Source organism: Chiloscyllium plagiosum, unplaced genomic scaffold (assembly GCF_037043375.1).
Source record: "Chiloscyllium plagiosum isolate Xiang-an unplaced genomic scaffold, Cpla_swu_hap1 HiC_scaffold_5, whole genome shotgun sequence".
Lineage (NCBI taxonomy): Eukaryota > Metazoa > Chordata > Chondrichthyes > Orectolobiformes > Hemiscylliidae > Chiloscyllium > Chiloscyllium plagiosum.
The window spans coordinates 118,237,004-118,254,678 of record NW_028270143.1 but is presented as its reverse complement, the minus strand read 5'-3'; the positions used below and the strand labels follow the sequence as shown (position 1 = coordinate 118,254,678).

The 17,675-nt window shown below is 44.6% G+C and overlaps 1 protein-coding gene across 1 annotated transcript in view; it reads left to right on the top strand.

The window, feature by feature from the left end:
* The window catches only part of ttc21a (tetratricopeptide repeat domain 21A), a 137,036-nt gene that overhangs the window by 98,168 nt on the left and 21,193 nt on the right, over nucleotides 1-17,675 (top strand). The window contains exons 23-24 of the mRNA XM_087987769.1: nucleotides 11,373-11,523; nucleotides 17,023-17,184. Coding sequence (XP_087843895.1) covers nucleotides 11,373-11,523; nucleotides 17,023-17,184 — 313 coding nt within the window. The remainder of the gene's footprint in view (nucleotides 1-11,372; nucleotides 11,524-17,022; nucleotides 17,185-17,675) is intronic.

The window sequence follows — 17,675 nt, the reverse complement described above, 5'->3', positions numbered from 1 at the left end:
TTTTAAATGCACACGGGAGATAAGAGTTTTCCAGTCAGCCCCTTCTGAGCTCCCTGCCCTCATTCTCTCCAGGTTATAATTTTGTATAGCTTTTATACCGTTACTCACCAGTTTTGTTAAAAAAAAATGACACAACATCAAGTTATAGTCCAACAGGTTTATGTGGAAGACATGGTCCTGCTCCACAACTACCTGATGAAGGAGCAGCACTCTGAAAGCTACTGCTTCCAAATAAATGATTTGGACTATAACCTGGTGTTGTGTGATTTTTAACTTTGTCCACCCCAGTCCAACACCGGCTTGTCCACATCATCACCGATTTTGGTTAGACGTTTCCTACATCATACAGCTACACAGCTGGACACATCTCATCCACAGCCATGCTCCCAGATCACCTCCACACACATGATCAGATCATGTTTTTCTAATTGCTGGGCACTGTGTTTTCTAGAAGCAGTGTTGCAGTGTTCCATCAAGACTGCCTCTGCCACTGCCCATTCTAACAACAGCCTTGAAAGAGAGACCATGACTGTTTACTCAAGCAATCAAGCAGTCACACAATGCTTTCTTAGTAAGAACACACTAAAGCTATCTTTAACCCTTACATTCCCAATTCATACACCTTCCCCACTTTATAACCTGTTCCTGTTTCACTGAACATTTGACTGATTCTTGCTACACTGGACTAATCTATACAATAATAAAAGAAGATGCTGGGAGTATTCAACAGGACAGGTAGTATCTATGGAAAGAGAGAGAGAGAGAAATTGAGTTAATGGTCAGATCTGTGTTTCCTTCCATCCCTGGCATTAGTGGGTTTGTAAGCAGGATGGCCTATAAATGTATGTATGTATCCTTCCCCACCAGCTATCCATACACTCTCCAACTTAGCTGTGACTTTACAGGAGTCGGAAGAGGTTTAGGACCACTCACCTGCCCTTGTCTCCAGTGAAGCTCTGAAGACACCAATCCCACCCTGCTCCTATTTAAAGGAGAAGGAAATCAGGGGCAGAGCCAAGGGTTGACAGGGGCATGGGGAGTCTGGTGGATTCACCTGCTTGAGCCTCAGATACAAAATGTGGGGTGGTGTATCTCTTACGAGCCCTGTTTCTGAATCAGAGGCCATCTTCAATGTTCTGTCCCTTCGGAGAGTTCCTGCCCCATTACAGCTTTTGGAATCAGGCCCCCAACCCTTGTAAACCACCTCTGACTCTGGCCCTACCAAGAATCCGCTCAGACTCTCACCTTATATCTGGATCCTGGATCTTCTTTCAGACTGGATGCAGTCCCAGCAGTGGCCATTGCTATTGGTGGCGCTATAGGGACTAGAAGATTTGCCAGCCAGTCTCTCTCAGTTAGGACCTCCTTTCCAGAATAGGGTGGAAGAATCCTCCAGTGAATTAATGCTCCACAGTGTGATACAATGGGACAGCCCTCGGTAATGGAGGGGGCGATCCCCACCCTAACATTTTCTGTGGTGGGGTAGGGGCATGGGTGCTGTGTCATTCAAAAGCTCTTGACCATTGTTTCTGGTCTGTCATGGATCTGGTTTAGCCTCTTACATTAAACTGCTGTTTCTTAATAAACCACTTCTCAGTGATTCATCACATCAATCCCTTCTCTTGTGGAATCTGAGACTCCCAGACCTTAAATTGTTGTGGTAGAAAGCACCTTTTAGGAATGACCAGGAGATGCAGAGAATTCCTCAAGATGATAAGCCTTTATTTGCAAACAAAAGCTTTGGGCCATCAGCGCAGAAACCCTGAAAGCTCCTGAACAGCGAGTGTACTCTAATGTTTATGCTGTTCTAAAAGCCACACGCTATCACTGTTACATTAGCATAACCAATCGCACTAAGCCTACATTATATCCCCTTAACCAATCAGACTCTGCCACAATTGGCTTCTGGATTGCTGCATACCCTCACGTTATGCCGTGGTCATCTTTCTTCACCTTTTGTCACCTGACAGACTGCAGTCATGCTAGGCTGACACAAGCACGCAACCCAGACCTTACACTTATGTAATATCCCAACATATATTACTTTGTAGTGATATATTCATATTTACCATAAAATCTTACAAGTGGTTTTAGGGGTGGGATCACAGGGCTGGAGATCAAAGGCTTGAGAAATATTAGATGGTAATCCACCTAAATCTACATCCACCAATTTTCATTGCTAAAATTTGTTTGCCATGGACAGAGTAAGATAATCTAATTTCAGATGCAGTGGCTGCTTAGAAAGTCCAATATTGTATAAATTGTGTTGATTCAGGAGGAACCTTGAGGAAAACATTCATTTTAGTCATTGTATTTAGCTAGTTGGAGTTGGAGCTGTGTGCTTGACTTGGCTTAGTTGGCAACACTCTTCCCTCTGAATCTAAAGGTTGTGCTCCAAGCCTCACTCCAATATATGGTTGAATGGAAGAGGCTGACATTCCAAGGTGGCACTATGGCACTTTTTTGGAGGCTTTGTACTTTATACAATATAAAAAGTAAATTCACCACAGTCCTGTTCTCTCATTAACCACAGACAACTGGTGGTGAGCTTAACCTGAGGGTCACCATACCTCAGACAAGGGGAGAGGTCAAGAAGGTGAGACCTTCATGGTCACCTCAGCTTATGTGGGACTTGAACTGGCACTGCTGGCATCATTTTGCTTTACAAACCAGCTGTCCAGCAAATTGAGTGAACCGACCCCAGGTGGAGCTAGTCTAGTTTCTGATTATCTTCAACATGGACCTTTGTTCTTTGACTGGTTGGACTAAACAGTTTGTTTCTGTGCTGTATGACTTGATAACTCTATGACCCCTCTTTTAAGATCAAATATTAAATTGAGGTCTATCTGGGGTATTCTGGTGGCTCAGATGCAGATAAACATTCTCATGGCACCAGTAAGTTAGTAGTATAGAACTTGTAGAAACACTGAAATAGAAGCAGGAGTAGGTATTCGGTCCTTCAAGCCTACTCTGCCAAGCAATATGATCATGGCTGATCAGCCAACTTAGTCCCCGTTCCTGTTTTCTCCCCACACCCTTTGATCCCTTCAGTACTCAGAACGCTATCTATCTCCTTCTTGAAAACATTCAATGCTAGGTGGTTTTGAAAACATCCCAAAAGTAGCGGAACAGGCTTGATGGGCATTTCCTGTTCCTTAGGGTTCAACTGTTTTCTGTCGCAGACTTAGTCAGTGAGCCCTTGTATTAGATTTCCCAGACTTTGGGGATATCCTTCCTGCATTTGCCCTGTCTAGTTCTGTTAGGATTTTGTTGATTTCTATGATAGCATCACCCTCATTCTTCAAATCTCCAGTGAGTATAGTCCGAACCGATCCAGTTTCTCTTTATATGTCAGCCCTGCTATTCCAGAATCAGTCTGGTAAACCTTTGTTGCGTGCCCTCCACAGCTAGAATACCTTTCCTCAGATCAGGAGATTAAAAACTGTTCACAATGCTCCAGGTGTTGTCTCACCAGAGCCCTGTACAATTGTAACAAGACATCCCTGCTCCTGAAATCCTCACCAACATACCATTTCCCTTCACCACCTTCTGCACGTGCCTGCTTACGTTCAGCGGCTGGTGTGCAAGGACACCCAGATCTGATTGCACGTCCTTCTTACACAGACTGTCGGCCTTTCAGATAATAATCCACTTTCCTGTTTTTGCTACCAAAATGGTTAACCTCACATTTATCCACATTATACTGTCTTGCATTTTCCCACTTACTCAACTTGTCCAAATCACACTGAAGCATCCTCCTCCCGCCAAGCTTTGTGTCATCTGCAAACTTAGGGAAACTTACTTTTACAGTCACCTGAATCATTAATGGGTTTTGTGAGTAGCTGGGTCCAAGCACAGATCCCTGTATTACCCCACCGGTCCCTGGCTGCCACTCAGATAATAACTCATTTCTTTCCATTCTTTATTTCCTGTGTGCCAGCCGTGGTCAGTACATGAATCCGATGTGCTTAATTGCGCACACTAATCATTTATGTGAGACCTTATCAAACACCTTATGAAAGTCCTAGAAAATCTCATCTGCTGCCTTTCCCTTATTAACTCTTCTAGTTACATCTTCAAAAATTTCCAATGGATTTATTGGGCATGATTTTCCTTTCATAAACCCATGCTGACTCTTTCCAATCCTGTCACACATGGAAGCCATTCGGTTCTTTGTGTGGGCAATTCAAAGTTAATCCTACTACCCTGCCCACTCCTCATGGCTCCATATCTTGTTCTGTTTCAAATAGGTGTCCAACTCTCCCAACAAAAAAAGCAATGATCTCACTGATTTTGTTGCAAGGCATTCAATGTTCTAATTACACATTGAGTAAAAACAAAATTGATGTAAATCACTTTACAGAAACACAGAACTGTTCCACCCATTCTGCCAGCACTGGTTCATTAACTGAGCATCATTATCGAGTGCCAAAACTCCCTCATACTCTTGCACGTTGTTTATATTCAAATAAGCATCCAATTCCCTCTTCAATGCTTCGATTGTCCCTGGCTCCACCACATTTCCAGGCAGAGCATTCCACACGGGGAGAAAGTGAGGACTGCAGATGCTGGAGATCAGAGCTGAAAATGTGTTGCTGGAAAACCACAGCAGGTCAGGCAGCATCCAAGGAGGAGGTTGAACAGTTCATCCACTTTACCAACACCTTCCACCCAGACCTCAAATTCACCTGGACCGTCTCAGACTCCTCCCTCCCCTTCCTAGACCTTTCCATTTCTATCTTGGACGACCGATTCAACACAGACATTTACTATAAACCGACCGACTCCCACAGCTACCTAGACTACACCTCCGCCCACCCTGCCCCCTGTAAAAACGCCATCCCATATTCCCAATTCCTTCGTCTCCGCCGCATATGCTCCCAGAAGGACCAGCTCCAATACCGCACAACCCAGATGGCCTCCTTCTTCAAAGACCGCAATTTCCCCCCAGACGTGATCGACGATGCCCTCCACCGCATCTCCTCCACTTCCCGCTCCTCCGCCCTTGAGCCCCGCCCCTCCAATCGCCACCAGGACAGAACCCCACTGGTCCTCACCAACCTCCATATACAACGTATCATCCGTCGTCATTTCCGCCACCTCCAAACGGACCCCACCACCAGGGATATATTTCCCTCCCCTCCCCTATCAGCATTTTGAAAAGACCACTCCCTCCATGAATCCCTCGTCAGGTCCACACCCCCCACCAATCCAACCTCCACTCCCGGCACCTTCCCCTGCAACCGCAAGAAATGCAAAACTTGCGCCCACACCTCCCCCCTTACTTCCCTCCAAGGCCCCAAGGGACACTTCCATATCTGCCACAAATTCACCTGCACCTCCACACACATCATTTATTGCATCCGCTGCACCCGATGTGGCCTCCTCTGTAATAGGGAGACAGGCCGCCTACTTGTGGTACGTTTCAGAGAACACCTCTGGGACACCTGGACCAACCAACCCAACCACCCCGTGGCTCAACACTTCAACTCCCCCTCCCACTCCATCAAGGACATGCAGGTCCTTGGACTCCTCCATCGCCAGACCATAGTAACACAACGGTTGGAGGAAGAGCACCTCATCTTCTGCCTAGGAACCCTCCAACCACAAGGGATGAACTCAGATTTCTCCAGTTTCCTCATTTCCCCTCCCCCCCACCTTATCTCAGTCAAATCTCTCGAACTCAGCACCGCCTTCCTAACCTGCAATCTTCTTCGTGACCTCTCTGCCCCCACCCCCACTCCAGCCTATCACTCTCACCTTGACCTCCTTCCACCTATCGCATTTCCAATGCCCCCCCCTCCCCCAAATCCCTCCTCCCTACCTTTTATCTTAGCCTGCTGGACACACTTTCCTCATTCCTGAAGAAGGGCTCATGCCCGAAACGTCGATTCTCCTGCCCCTTGGATGCTGCCTGACCTGCTGTGCTTTTCCAGCAGAGCATTCCACACCCCAACTTCCTGCTGAGTGAACAGGGTTTTTCCACACTTAATCATTGCTATATCTGTATCTTCTTGTTCCTTTTCCTTTTACAAGTGTAAACAGTTGGTAATCAACCCAGCCCACTCATGATTTTGAAAACCTCTGTCAGATCCCTTCTTAGCCTTTTTCTTTTCAAGGAGAACTGTTCCAGTTTCTTCAGTTTATCCTCATCATTGAAGTTACTCATCCTGAAACTATTCTTGTATATCACTTATAAAGTCAAACAACATGGAAACAGACTCTTCGATCCAAGTTTTCTGCGCTGACCAGACATTCCAATCTGAACTAGTCCCATTTTTCAGCATTTGGCCTATATCAGTCTAAACCCTTCCTATTCATGTACCCACCTAGATGCTCTTTAAATGTTGTGGTTCTGTTCGCCGAGCTGGGAATTTGTGTTGCGGGGAACAGAACCACAACAACGAGCACCCGAGCTACAAATCTTCTCCCAAACTTTGAATGCTTTTTAAATATTATAATTGTACCAGTCTTCACCACTTCCTCTGACAGCTCATTCCATACATGCACCAATGTCTATGTGAATAAGTTACCCCTTGTGTCCCTTTTAAATCTTTCCCCTCTCACCTTAAAACTATGCCCTCTAGATTTGGACTCCCCCAACCTAGGAAAAAGACCTTGGCTATTCACCCTAGCCATGCCCCTCATGATTTTATTAACCTCTATAAGGTCACCCCTCAGACTCTGAAGCTCCTGGGAAAAAGTCCCAACCTATTCAACCTCTCCCTATAGCTCAAACCCTCCAACACCAACATCATCCTTTTAAACTTTTTCTGCACCTTCTCAAGTTTCATAACATCTTTCCCATAGAAGGGCAACCAGAATTGTATGCAGTATTCTAAAAGTGGCCTAATCAATATCTTGTACAGCTGCAACATGACATCCCAACTCCTGTACTCAATGTTCTAACCAATGAAGGCAAACATACCAAATGCCTTCTTCCCCAAACTCTCTACCTGCGACTTCACTTTCAATGGACTATGCACCTGCACTCCCAGGGTCTCTTTGTTCAGCAACACTCCCTTGGCTGTTACCATTAACTGTATAAGTCCTGCCCTGGTTTGCCTTAGCAAAATGGAACATCTCACAATTATCTAAATTAAACTCCTCAGCCCATTGACCCATCTGTTCAAGGTCCCTGTGTATTCTGAGATAATTTTCGCACTTTCCACTACACCAACTATTTTGGTGGTGTCATCTGCAAACTTACTAATCATTCAGAAAAGATTTACAAGGATGTTGCTACAAGGATGTTGCCAGGGTTGGAGGATTTGAGCTATAGGGAGAGGCTCAATAGGCTGGGGCTGTTTTCCCTGGATTGTCAGAGGCTGAGGCTTGACCTTATAGAGGTTTATAAAATCATGAGGGGTATGGATAGAGTAAATATACAAGGTCTTTTCCCTGAGGTGGGGGACTCCAGAACTACAGGGCATAGGTTTAGGGTGAGAGGGGAAAGATATAAAAGAGACCTAAGGGACAACATTTTTCACGCAGAGGGTAGTGCGTATGTGGAATGGGCTGCCAGAGAAAGTGGTGGAGGCTAGTACAATTGCAACATTTAAAAGGCATCTGAATGGGTTTATGAATAGGAAGGGTTTAGAGGGATATAGGCCGGATGCTGGCAGGTGGGACTAGATTGGGTTGGGATATCTGGTCGGCATGAACTAGTTGGACCGAAGGGTCTAGTTCCGTGCTGTACGTCTCTATGACTCTTTGACTCTATACCTCCTATATTCACATCCAAATCATTTATATAAATGACAAAAAGCAGTGGACCCAGCACCAATCCTTGTGGCACAGGCCTCCACTCTTCAAAGCAATCCTCCACCACCATTCTCTGTCTCCTACCTTTGAACCAGTTCTGCATCCAAATGGCTAGTTCTCCCTGTAATCCATGTGATTTAATCTTGTTAACCAGTCTACCATGCGGAACCTTGTCAAATGCTTTGCTGAAGTCCATATAGACAACATCAACTGCTCTGCCTTCATCAATCATCTTTGTCACCTAGAACATAAGGACGTGAGAACTTGGAGCAGGAGTAGGCCATCTTGCCCTTTGAGCTTGCTCAGCTGTTCAGTAAGCTTGTGGATGATCTTTGCATGGTCTCAGTTCCACTTACCCGCCCTCTCACCATAACCATTAATTCCTTTACTGTTCAAACATTTACCTATCTTAGCTTTGAAAGCATTAACTAAGGAAGCCTCAACTACTTAGGGTGGCATGGTGGCTCAGTGGTTAGCACTGCTGCCTCACAGCGCTAGGGACCAGAGTTCGATTCCAGCCTCAAGCAACTGTCTGTGTGGAATTTGCATGTTCATCCCGTGCTTGCATGGTTTCCTCTGGATGCTCCGGTTTCCTCCCACAATCCAACGATGTGCAAGTTAGGTGAACTGGACACGCTAAATTGCCCATAGTGTTTAGGGATGTGCAGGTTAGGTGCAGTAGTCAGCCGTAAATGTAGAGTAATAGAGGAATGGGTCTGGGTGGGTTACTGTTCAGATGGTAGGTGTGGGCTTGTTGGGCCAATAAGCCTGTTTCCATAATGTAGGGAATCTAATTCTGCTTCACTGGGCGTGGAATTCCATGGATTCACCACCCTCTGGGTAAAGAAGTTACCCCTCAATTCAGTCCTAAATCTGCTCCCCACAGTTTTGAGGCTATGCCCTCTTGTGCTAGTTTCACCTGCCAGTGGAAACATCCTCTCTACGTCTATCTTATCTATTCCCTTCATAATTTTACATGTTTCTATAAGATCCCCCCCTCATTCTTCTGAATTCTATTGAATATAATCCCAATCTACTCAGTGACTCCTCATAAGCCAACCCCCTCAACTCCGGAATTAACCTAGTGAACCTCCTCTGCATCCCCTCTGGTGCCAGTACGTGCTTTCCTCAGTAAGGAGGCCAAAACTGTACACAGTACCACAGGTGTGGCCTCACCAGCACCCTATACTGCTGCAACATAACCTCCCTGCATTTAAACTCAATCCCTTCAGCAATGAAGGATAAAATTCCATTTGCCTTCCTAATTACCTCTTGCACCTCTGTGAATCATGCACAAGGACACCCAGGTCCCTCTGTACAGCAGCAAGCTGCAATTGTTTTACCATTTAAGTAATAGTCTTTTTTACTGTTATTCCTCCCTCTTCAGTAAACTCAATCAAGTTAGTTAGATATGATTTTTCATGCACAAAACCATGTTGACTATCCCTAATCAGTCCTTGCTGGAACAGCGCAGCAGGTCAGGCAGCATCCAGGGAACAGGAGAATCGACGTTTCGGGCATAAGCCCTTCTTCAGGCTTATGCCCGAAATGTCGATTCTCCTGTTCCCTGGATGCTGCCTGACCTGCTGCGCTGTTCCAGCAACACATTTTCAGCTCTGATCTCCAGCATCTGCAGACCTCACTTTCTCCTCTAATCAGTCCTTGCCTTGTAAATCCTGTCCTAGAGAATCCCCTCCAACAATTTACCCATGATTGATGTAAGGCTCACTGGTCTATAGTTCCTTGGCTTTTCTTTACAACTGTTCTAAATAATGGTACCACATTAGCCAACCTCCACTCTTCTTGCAACTCAACTGTGGTTATCAATGATACAAATATCTCAGCAAGGGGCCCAGCAATCTCTTTCGTAGCTTCCCATAGAATTCTAGGAAACATCCGATCAGGTCACAGGGAATTATCTACCTTTATGCATTTTAAGACCTCAGGCACCTCCTCATCTGTAATATGAACGCTTTTCAAGACACGAATATTTATTTCCCCAAGTACCCTAGCTTCCATGTCCTTCTCCACAGTAAATACTGACATGAAATATTCATGCACTTCTGTATTCTGTCCAAGAGTTTACATCTTCCTATAACGGGGTATCTAGAACTGTACACAGGACTCCAGCTGAAGTCTAAAAAGTATTTTGTACAAGATTAACAACACCTCCTTGTTCAAATACTTTATGTCCGTATTAATAAAGCTGAAGACACTATATGTTTTACTTACTGCCCTCTCTTCCTGTCCTCCATTTTCAGTGATCTATACATATATACTGTATACAAAGGTTCTTTGCTCCTGGAACCCTTTTAGAATTATATCCCTTCGTTCATATTTTTTTCAATTTTCTTCCTACGAAATACATCACCTCACACTCTCTGCATTGAAACTCATCTGCTACCTATCTGCCCACTCTACCAACTCGTCTATGTCCTTCTCTTCCCATAGTTTGTAAATCTTTCAAGTTTTGTGTTGTCTGGAAACTTGAAAATTGTTCCCTGCACATCAAGATCCAGACCATTAAGATATATCAGGAAAAGTAAGTGTCCCCCAAACCTTCTTCCAACTTGAAAAGTATTCATTAACCATTATTATTCTTTGTTCCCTATTCCTCAGCACATTTTGTATCCATGTTGCTGCTGACTCTTCTATTAACTTATAACTGCACCCACACTTTCAGTGACAATCTGAATTTGATTTACACTCTCATCGATACCCGCACAAAGAGAAAAAAAATAATTTCTTATTTAATTATTGTCCATGTTCTTTGTCATTCTAAAATAATAAATTCTATAAAACTTTCACTGCTTCATTGAAAACCGTCCCAATAGTTCAAGTCTCTATTTGTAAAAATTAGGGATTGACATTTGTTTAGGCCTGTTTTCAGGTGGAGAACTGCAGACAGGTATTGTTAGAGCTGGAAGCATAAGTCTCCTCTGATCATCTCTTTGCTGTCAGCGAAGCACGTGTGCTAATTGAGCATCCAGAGACAGTGAGCTGGTGTGATGAGGACCAACTTGGGCAAATGGTCTGGCTGAAGACTGTAGGCTAACAGCATTCCTCCGAAGTCCTTCAGAGACAGGAGGGGTTCCGTTCCCCCCCTCCCCCCACCCCCTTCACATACACATGCACACACACACACACATAATCACATGCGCTTAGAAGATAAAGGTACGTGGGATTCGGATGATTGTTTCAAAAATTTATTTTCAGTCAAAGTATTATTCAACCATGGACTGGATTGCTGCCTGTGTATGGAAGCCGTAGCATTGCCAACCAACCTCCTCTTAGAAAGCTTTAGGTTTAACTTAAGGCAGAAATAGTGAGGAGCTACCATTGGTGTGGACAGTTAGGCCACATGCATTCCTTCTGCAGTCAACTTTCTCCAGTTCTGTGCTGCAGGTCATTCAGTAAAGTCATGTTACTTGATATGAGATGCATGTAGTGAGTTCTTAGATTTATACACGAGGAGTCCAGTCTTGCTCCAAACAGTCTTCCACCACAGCCCTGAGATCCTTTTCTTTTCGATGTGTTTTTAATTTCCTTTCAAATGTTGCTATTAAATAGTTAATACCTTTTTTTTTGTTTTTCTTCACTTTGGGTAGACAACTTCTTGGTCTTAAGCAAGTTAATTATGCTGTTCAGAACAACAGGCAAACTTGATAAAGCTCCAGTGTTTTTGGAGTTAGCAGAAAGAATATCAACAAGGACGATTGTGGAGCCTGGGTTCAACTACTGCAGAGGCCTCTATCTCTGGTAAATGAAGATATGTTCAAGAGTGATGGCATGTATGTTTGCTCCAAAACCAAACAGAATAAAGTGTGGAAACTGCAGCCGATGGGACTCGGGTGAGGCCCCCTCACAACACCCCCCCACCCCGCAAGGCCTAGCCTATTTCAAACCCATTTGCACTGGGCCTTGTTCACCAGGGCCCATAGGTTCAGAGGCAGTTCTTAGTCCCAGGGATCTTAATGCCGGATGACTCCAAAATACTAGGTAAAAACAAGGACTGCAGATGCTGGAAACCAGAGACTAGATTAGAGTGGTGCTGGAAAAGCACAGCAGGTCAGGCAGCAGGAAAATCGACGTTTCGGGCAAAAGCCCTTCATCAGGAAGGCCCTCGGATGCTACCTGACCTGCTGTGCTTTTCCAGCACCACTCCAAAATACTGACGCTCCTTAGTATCAGTACCTTGGGATACTTCTTGGAGCACGCATTTTCCATGAGGAAGACAGATTAATGTTTTTATCCAGGTGGTCAGAATTAATCCATTACTCTAAGCCCCTGTCCCAATCATACTTGTCGTACAGGAACGAATACGAGAGTTTGTCATTTTAGGATAATGGGGAACGTATTTAAAACAGAAACAAGGAGAAGCTATGTCTCGCAAAGGGTCATGAATCTGTGGAATTCACATCCTGAAAGAGCAGTAGATGCTGGACACTTTTTTAAAATTCATTTGTGGGATGTGGACATCACTGGCGGGCCAACATTTATTGCCTGTCCCTAGTTGCCCCTTGAGAAGGTGGGGTTGAACTGCCTTCTTGAACCACTGCAGTCCACCTGCTGTGGGTTGACCTACAGTGCAGTTAGGGAGGGAAGTCTAGGATTTTGACCCAATGACAGTGAAGGAATTGTGATATATTTCCAAGTTAGGATAGTAAGTGGCTTGGAGTGGAACTGGCAGGTGATGGTTTTCCCATATATATCACTTGTCCTTCTAAATGGAAGTGATTGTGCGTTTGGAAGGTGCTGACTGAGGGTCTTTGGTGAATTTCTGCAGTGCATCTTGTAAATAGTGCACGCCGCTGCTACTGAGCGTAGGTGGTGAAGGGAGTGGATATTTGTGGATGTAATGCCAATCAGGGGGCTTCTTTGTCTTGGATGGTGCCAAGTTTCTTGAGTGTTGTTGAACTGCACCCAACAAGACAAGTGAGGATTATTCCATCTCACTCCTGACTTATACATTATAGATCATGGACAAGCTCTGGGGAGGCAGGAAGTGAGTTACTTGCCAAAGTATTCCTATCCTCTGACCAGTTCTTGTAGCCGCTGTGTTTATATGGCAAGTCCAGTTGAGTTTCTGGTCAATGATAACCCCAGGATGTTGGTAGTCAGGGATGGTAACACCATTGAATCTCAAGGTGGGGTGGTTGGATTGTCTGTTATTGGTGATGGTCATAGCTTGGCATTTGTGTGGCATGAATGTTACTTGCCACTTGTCAAAGAGTGTGGTGCTGGAAAAGCACAGCCGGTCATGCAGCATCCGAGGAGCAGGAGAGTCGATGCTTTGGGCATAAGTCCTTCATCAGGAATGGGGCTTGTGGGCCAAGGGGGCTGAGAAATAAATGGGTCGGGGGTGTGGCTGGGGGGAACGTAGCTGGAAATGCGATAGGTAGGTGAAGGTGGGAGTGAAAGTGATAGGTCAGAGAGGAGGGTTGAGCAGATAGGTGGGAAGGAAGATGGATGGGTAGGACCATTCAAGAGGGCAGTGCCGAGTTGGAAATTGTATCTGGGACATGGTGGGGAGAGGGAAAATGGGAAAACTGGTGAAATCCACATTGATCCCATGTGGTTGAAGTGTCCCAAGGCGGACGTCGGGGCTGTTAAGGTTTGGTGATGGAGGAGGCCCAGGACTTGCATGACCTTGACAGAGTGAGAGGGGGAGTGAAGTGTTCAGCTACAGGGTGTGGGGTTGGTGCAGGTGTCCCAGAGATGTTCCCTGAAATCTTCCGCAAGTTGGTGTCCTGTCTCCCCAATGTGGAGAAGACCACATCGGGTGCAACAGATGCAGTAGATGATGTGTGTGGAAGTACAGGTAAGTTTCTGTCAGATGTGAAAAGATCTTTTGGGGCCTTGGACAGAGGTGAGGGGGGAGGCGTGGTTGCAGGTTTTGCATTTTCTGCGATGGCAGGAGAAGATGCTGGGAGTGGAGGGGGGCTTGGACCTGACAAGGGAATCATAGAGGGAGTAGTCTCTCCAAAATGCAGAGAGGGGTGAGGAGGGAAATATATGGACCAGTTTCATCATGTCCCCTTCCCCCACCTTATCCAGCCCCAACCTCCCAACTCCGCACTCAGTCTTGAACGGTCCTATCTGTCCATCTGCCTTCCCACCTATCTGCTTCACCATCCTCTCCAACCTATCATTTTCACCCTCACCTTCATCTACCTATTGCATCCCCAGCTACCTTCACCACCACCCCCCACCCCCCCCAAGCCCACTGTTCTCCCATTTATCTCTCAGCCCCCTTGGCCCATGAGCCTCATTCCTAGTGAAGGGCTTATGCCCGAAATGTCGACTCCCCTGCTCTTTGGATGCTGCCTGACCAGCTGTGCTTTTCCAGCAACACACACTTTGACTCCGATCTCCAGCATCTGCAGTCCTCACTTTCTCCTTGCCACTGGTCAGGCCAAGCCTAGATGTTGTCTAGTCTTGTTGCATTTGAACATGTTTCCGTATCTGAGGAGTTGCAAGTGGTGCTGAACATTGTGCAGTCATTGGCGAACACCTCCACTTCTAACCTTATGATGGAGGGAGAGTCATTTATGAAGCAGCTGAAGATGGTAAATTTGAGGAGGAGATAGACAGATTTTTAATTTGTAATAGGTTGTTGGGTCATGGAAGGTAGCAAGAAAGTAAAGTTGAGGCTGAGATGAGAACAGCCATGATCTATCAAATGGCAGAGCAGGCTCAAGAGACTGAATTGTCTACTCTTCTCCTAGTTATTATATTCATCCTGGTCATGGGTTGGGTATGCATTGGCAGGGGATTATAGATACAGATAGCCCGTTATTCGAAAGTAGAGCGCTGCCAGGAAAGTTTTTGTAAGCAGAAAATGGCGTAAAGCAAAGGTGCGAGATTTATATGGGAAAAAGTCTCGCCGTTTTTCGTAAAAGCAAAAATCCTGTTTGGATTTGCGAAAACAGTTATGAATGTAGGTCTTTTGTAAAAGCGAAATTGCATAAAGCGAATGTTTGAAAAGCGACAGATATCTGCAAACCTGTTGTTTTAATTCATTGACATGATGGCTAGGCCAGCATTCATTACTCATCCCTAATTGTGCAAAAGGGCATTTAAGAGTCAAACACATTGCTGTGGTCTGGAGTTTTACAAAATTTAACCTATTTTTCGATTGAGCCTGTTCAGAGATGTTATTACATAACTCTGGAGCAGGTGGAGCTTGAACCTGAATCTTCCAGGCCAGAGGTAGGACACTGCCACTATGCCACTGTCATATGTAGGATAAACATGCAGGAAGCTGGACGAACACAGCAAGCCAGGCAGCATCAGGAGTTGGAGAAGTCAACGTTTCGGGTGTAACCCTTCTTCAGTACCATTGTCACATGTCGACCAGACCAGGTAAGGATGGCAGTTTCCTTCCCTAAAGGACTTTAGTAAACCAGATGAATTTTTCCTGACAATCAACAATGGATTCATGGTCATTGTTAGACTTGGAATTCTAGATCTTTATTGAATTCAAATTCCACCATCTGCCGTGGCAGGATTCAAACCCAGGTCCCAATTACCTGGGTTACTGGATTAATAATCCAGCGATAATATCACTATGCCATTACCTGTCCATTATATCATAACAATGTTTCCTTCTAAAACATTTTCTGCATTTTGGGTCAGGCATCCAGATAATTGATTGTCTGGATGTGTCCAAGTTTTCCAAACAATTTACAAAGAATCCATCCACAACTTTTTGGGGCATCAGGAGGCAACAGTTAAACCAGGCCTGCATTTAAAATCAGATCGTCACCTGAATTCACCCCTTATTATGTGGGAGCACAAGTTCCTAGGGATTTTCTAAGCGTCGGGGCAGAGATTTTGGAAATCTTCTACCTGACTGCTGGCTGCCGTAGTCTGAATGAGTTACGCAGTGAAACAGCTCACCTCGGGCAAGAACTTTTATGCACTTTCTAAGGCTAAGGAAAAGAAAAATCAATCAGGATTCCTGATCATTGTCCAGTAGAATCAGCTAAAAAAAAGTCAGTGTGCTTGTTACAGAACATGCAGCTTTTTACGCAACCTGACTTAGAAAAGGACTGCACTCCCACGCCAATGTGGTTGACTCTCCCCACCCTCAGAAGTGGCTAAAGCAGCCAATTTCTTTTTCCCTTTCCCTTTATAAGAAAATGCCAGAAACACACAGCATCTTTGGAGAATGAAAAACAGTGTTAACATTAGAGTATCTTTACACATTGCAAGTCTAGTATAACTCTTTTTAAGACATAATTTTTTTCTTTTCTCTATCGTCAGTGGCAAAGCCAGCAATTATTGTCCATGCCTAATCTCCCTTGAGAAGCTGGTGGTGAGCTATCTTCTTGAATGCAATTGAATGGCTTTTTCTACCATTTCAGAGGGCAGTTAAACATCAACCATATTGCTGTGGGTCAAATGTGGACCAGACCAGCTGAGGACATCAGACTTCCTTTCCTCAAAGACTTTAATCAAGAAGTAGAATTTTTAATTCCAGATTTACTTCATTAACTAATGCAGATTCCCCAGCTGCCATGGTGAGATTTGAACTCATGTCTCTACATCATTAGAGTGGCCTCCTGGGTCATTAAGGCAAAAGTGAGGACTGCAGATGCTGGAAATCAGAGTCTAGCTTAGAGTGGTGCTGGAAAAACACAGCAGGTCAGGCAACATCCGAGGAGCAGGACAATCGACGTTTCGGGCAAAAGCCCTTCATCAGGAATGAATGGGTCATTAACCCAATAAAGCAGGTGCTATAATAAAAGCAAAGTACAGCAGATGCTGGAAATCTGAAATCTAAACAGAAAGTTTGGAGAAATTCAGCTGGTCAGGCAATATCCCAAAACACTCTTAAGTTCCAAAGAAGTGTCTTTGGACTTGAAACATCATCCTGTTTCTCCGTCTACAGATGCTTCCAGATCTGCTCAGTTTATCCAGCATTTTCTGTTTTTATTTGACATTGCCACTATCAGTCGTATCAAACTGCTTCAAGACAATAAGGGATGTGCAATATATGCTGGCCTTGTCAGATGAGGATCTGATGGATTATGAATTCTGATGATTGGAGCAACAATGTATTAATTTCGTGACCGTTCTTCGTACATGCACTAAGGACGATCACTTGGACAAAGTCCCAGGGTATAGATAGCGCCTGTGCAATTAGATTCTCCCGAGAGCCTGAACCTCCGAAAGAGAGCTCATAGAAGTAATGGAAAATTAACTTTAAGAGACTTTGAGAACTACCATATATTATTGTATTTCTGTCGACAGGTATATTGGGCAACCAAACGGAGCACTGAAGCACTTTAACAAAGCACGCAAGGACAGCGAATGGGGACAAAGATCCATTTACAACATGATCCAGATATGCCTTAACCCTGACAATGAGATTGTAGGAAGCAACCTGTTTGAAACCCTGGATGAAGAATTCAGGTTTGGTGAAGGCATGGTACTATCACATTTCATTATCTGGCTACATGTTTGACGTAACTCTGTTGTCTCCAATGTGACTCTTGGCTTTTAATCAAACACAGGAGAAATAAGCTAAGGTTATAAGTAAAGTCTATTGATGTAAAGTCCCTTGTCAATTTTTGATCAGTTGCTGATTGAGTTGCCACACATTTTAGATTTTAATTTTATATTTAAAGTCCCAGTTCCTCTCCATTCTCCTGACATGGAAATATATTGCAGCATGTTCAACGTTGCTGGAACAAAATCCTGGAACTCCCTTTCTAACTATACTGCATGGACTGGAGTGGTTCAAGAAGGCAGCTCATCAATACCTTCTCAGGAGCAATTAGGGATAGATAATAAATGCTGGTCTTCTTACAAAAAAAATCTCTCTACTGGTCTGGTTTGATAAGCAGTCTCAGCTCAGACAAAAATTGAACCTGCGACTTTTCTACCAGCTTGGCTGAGAGACG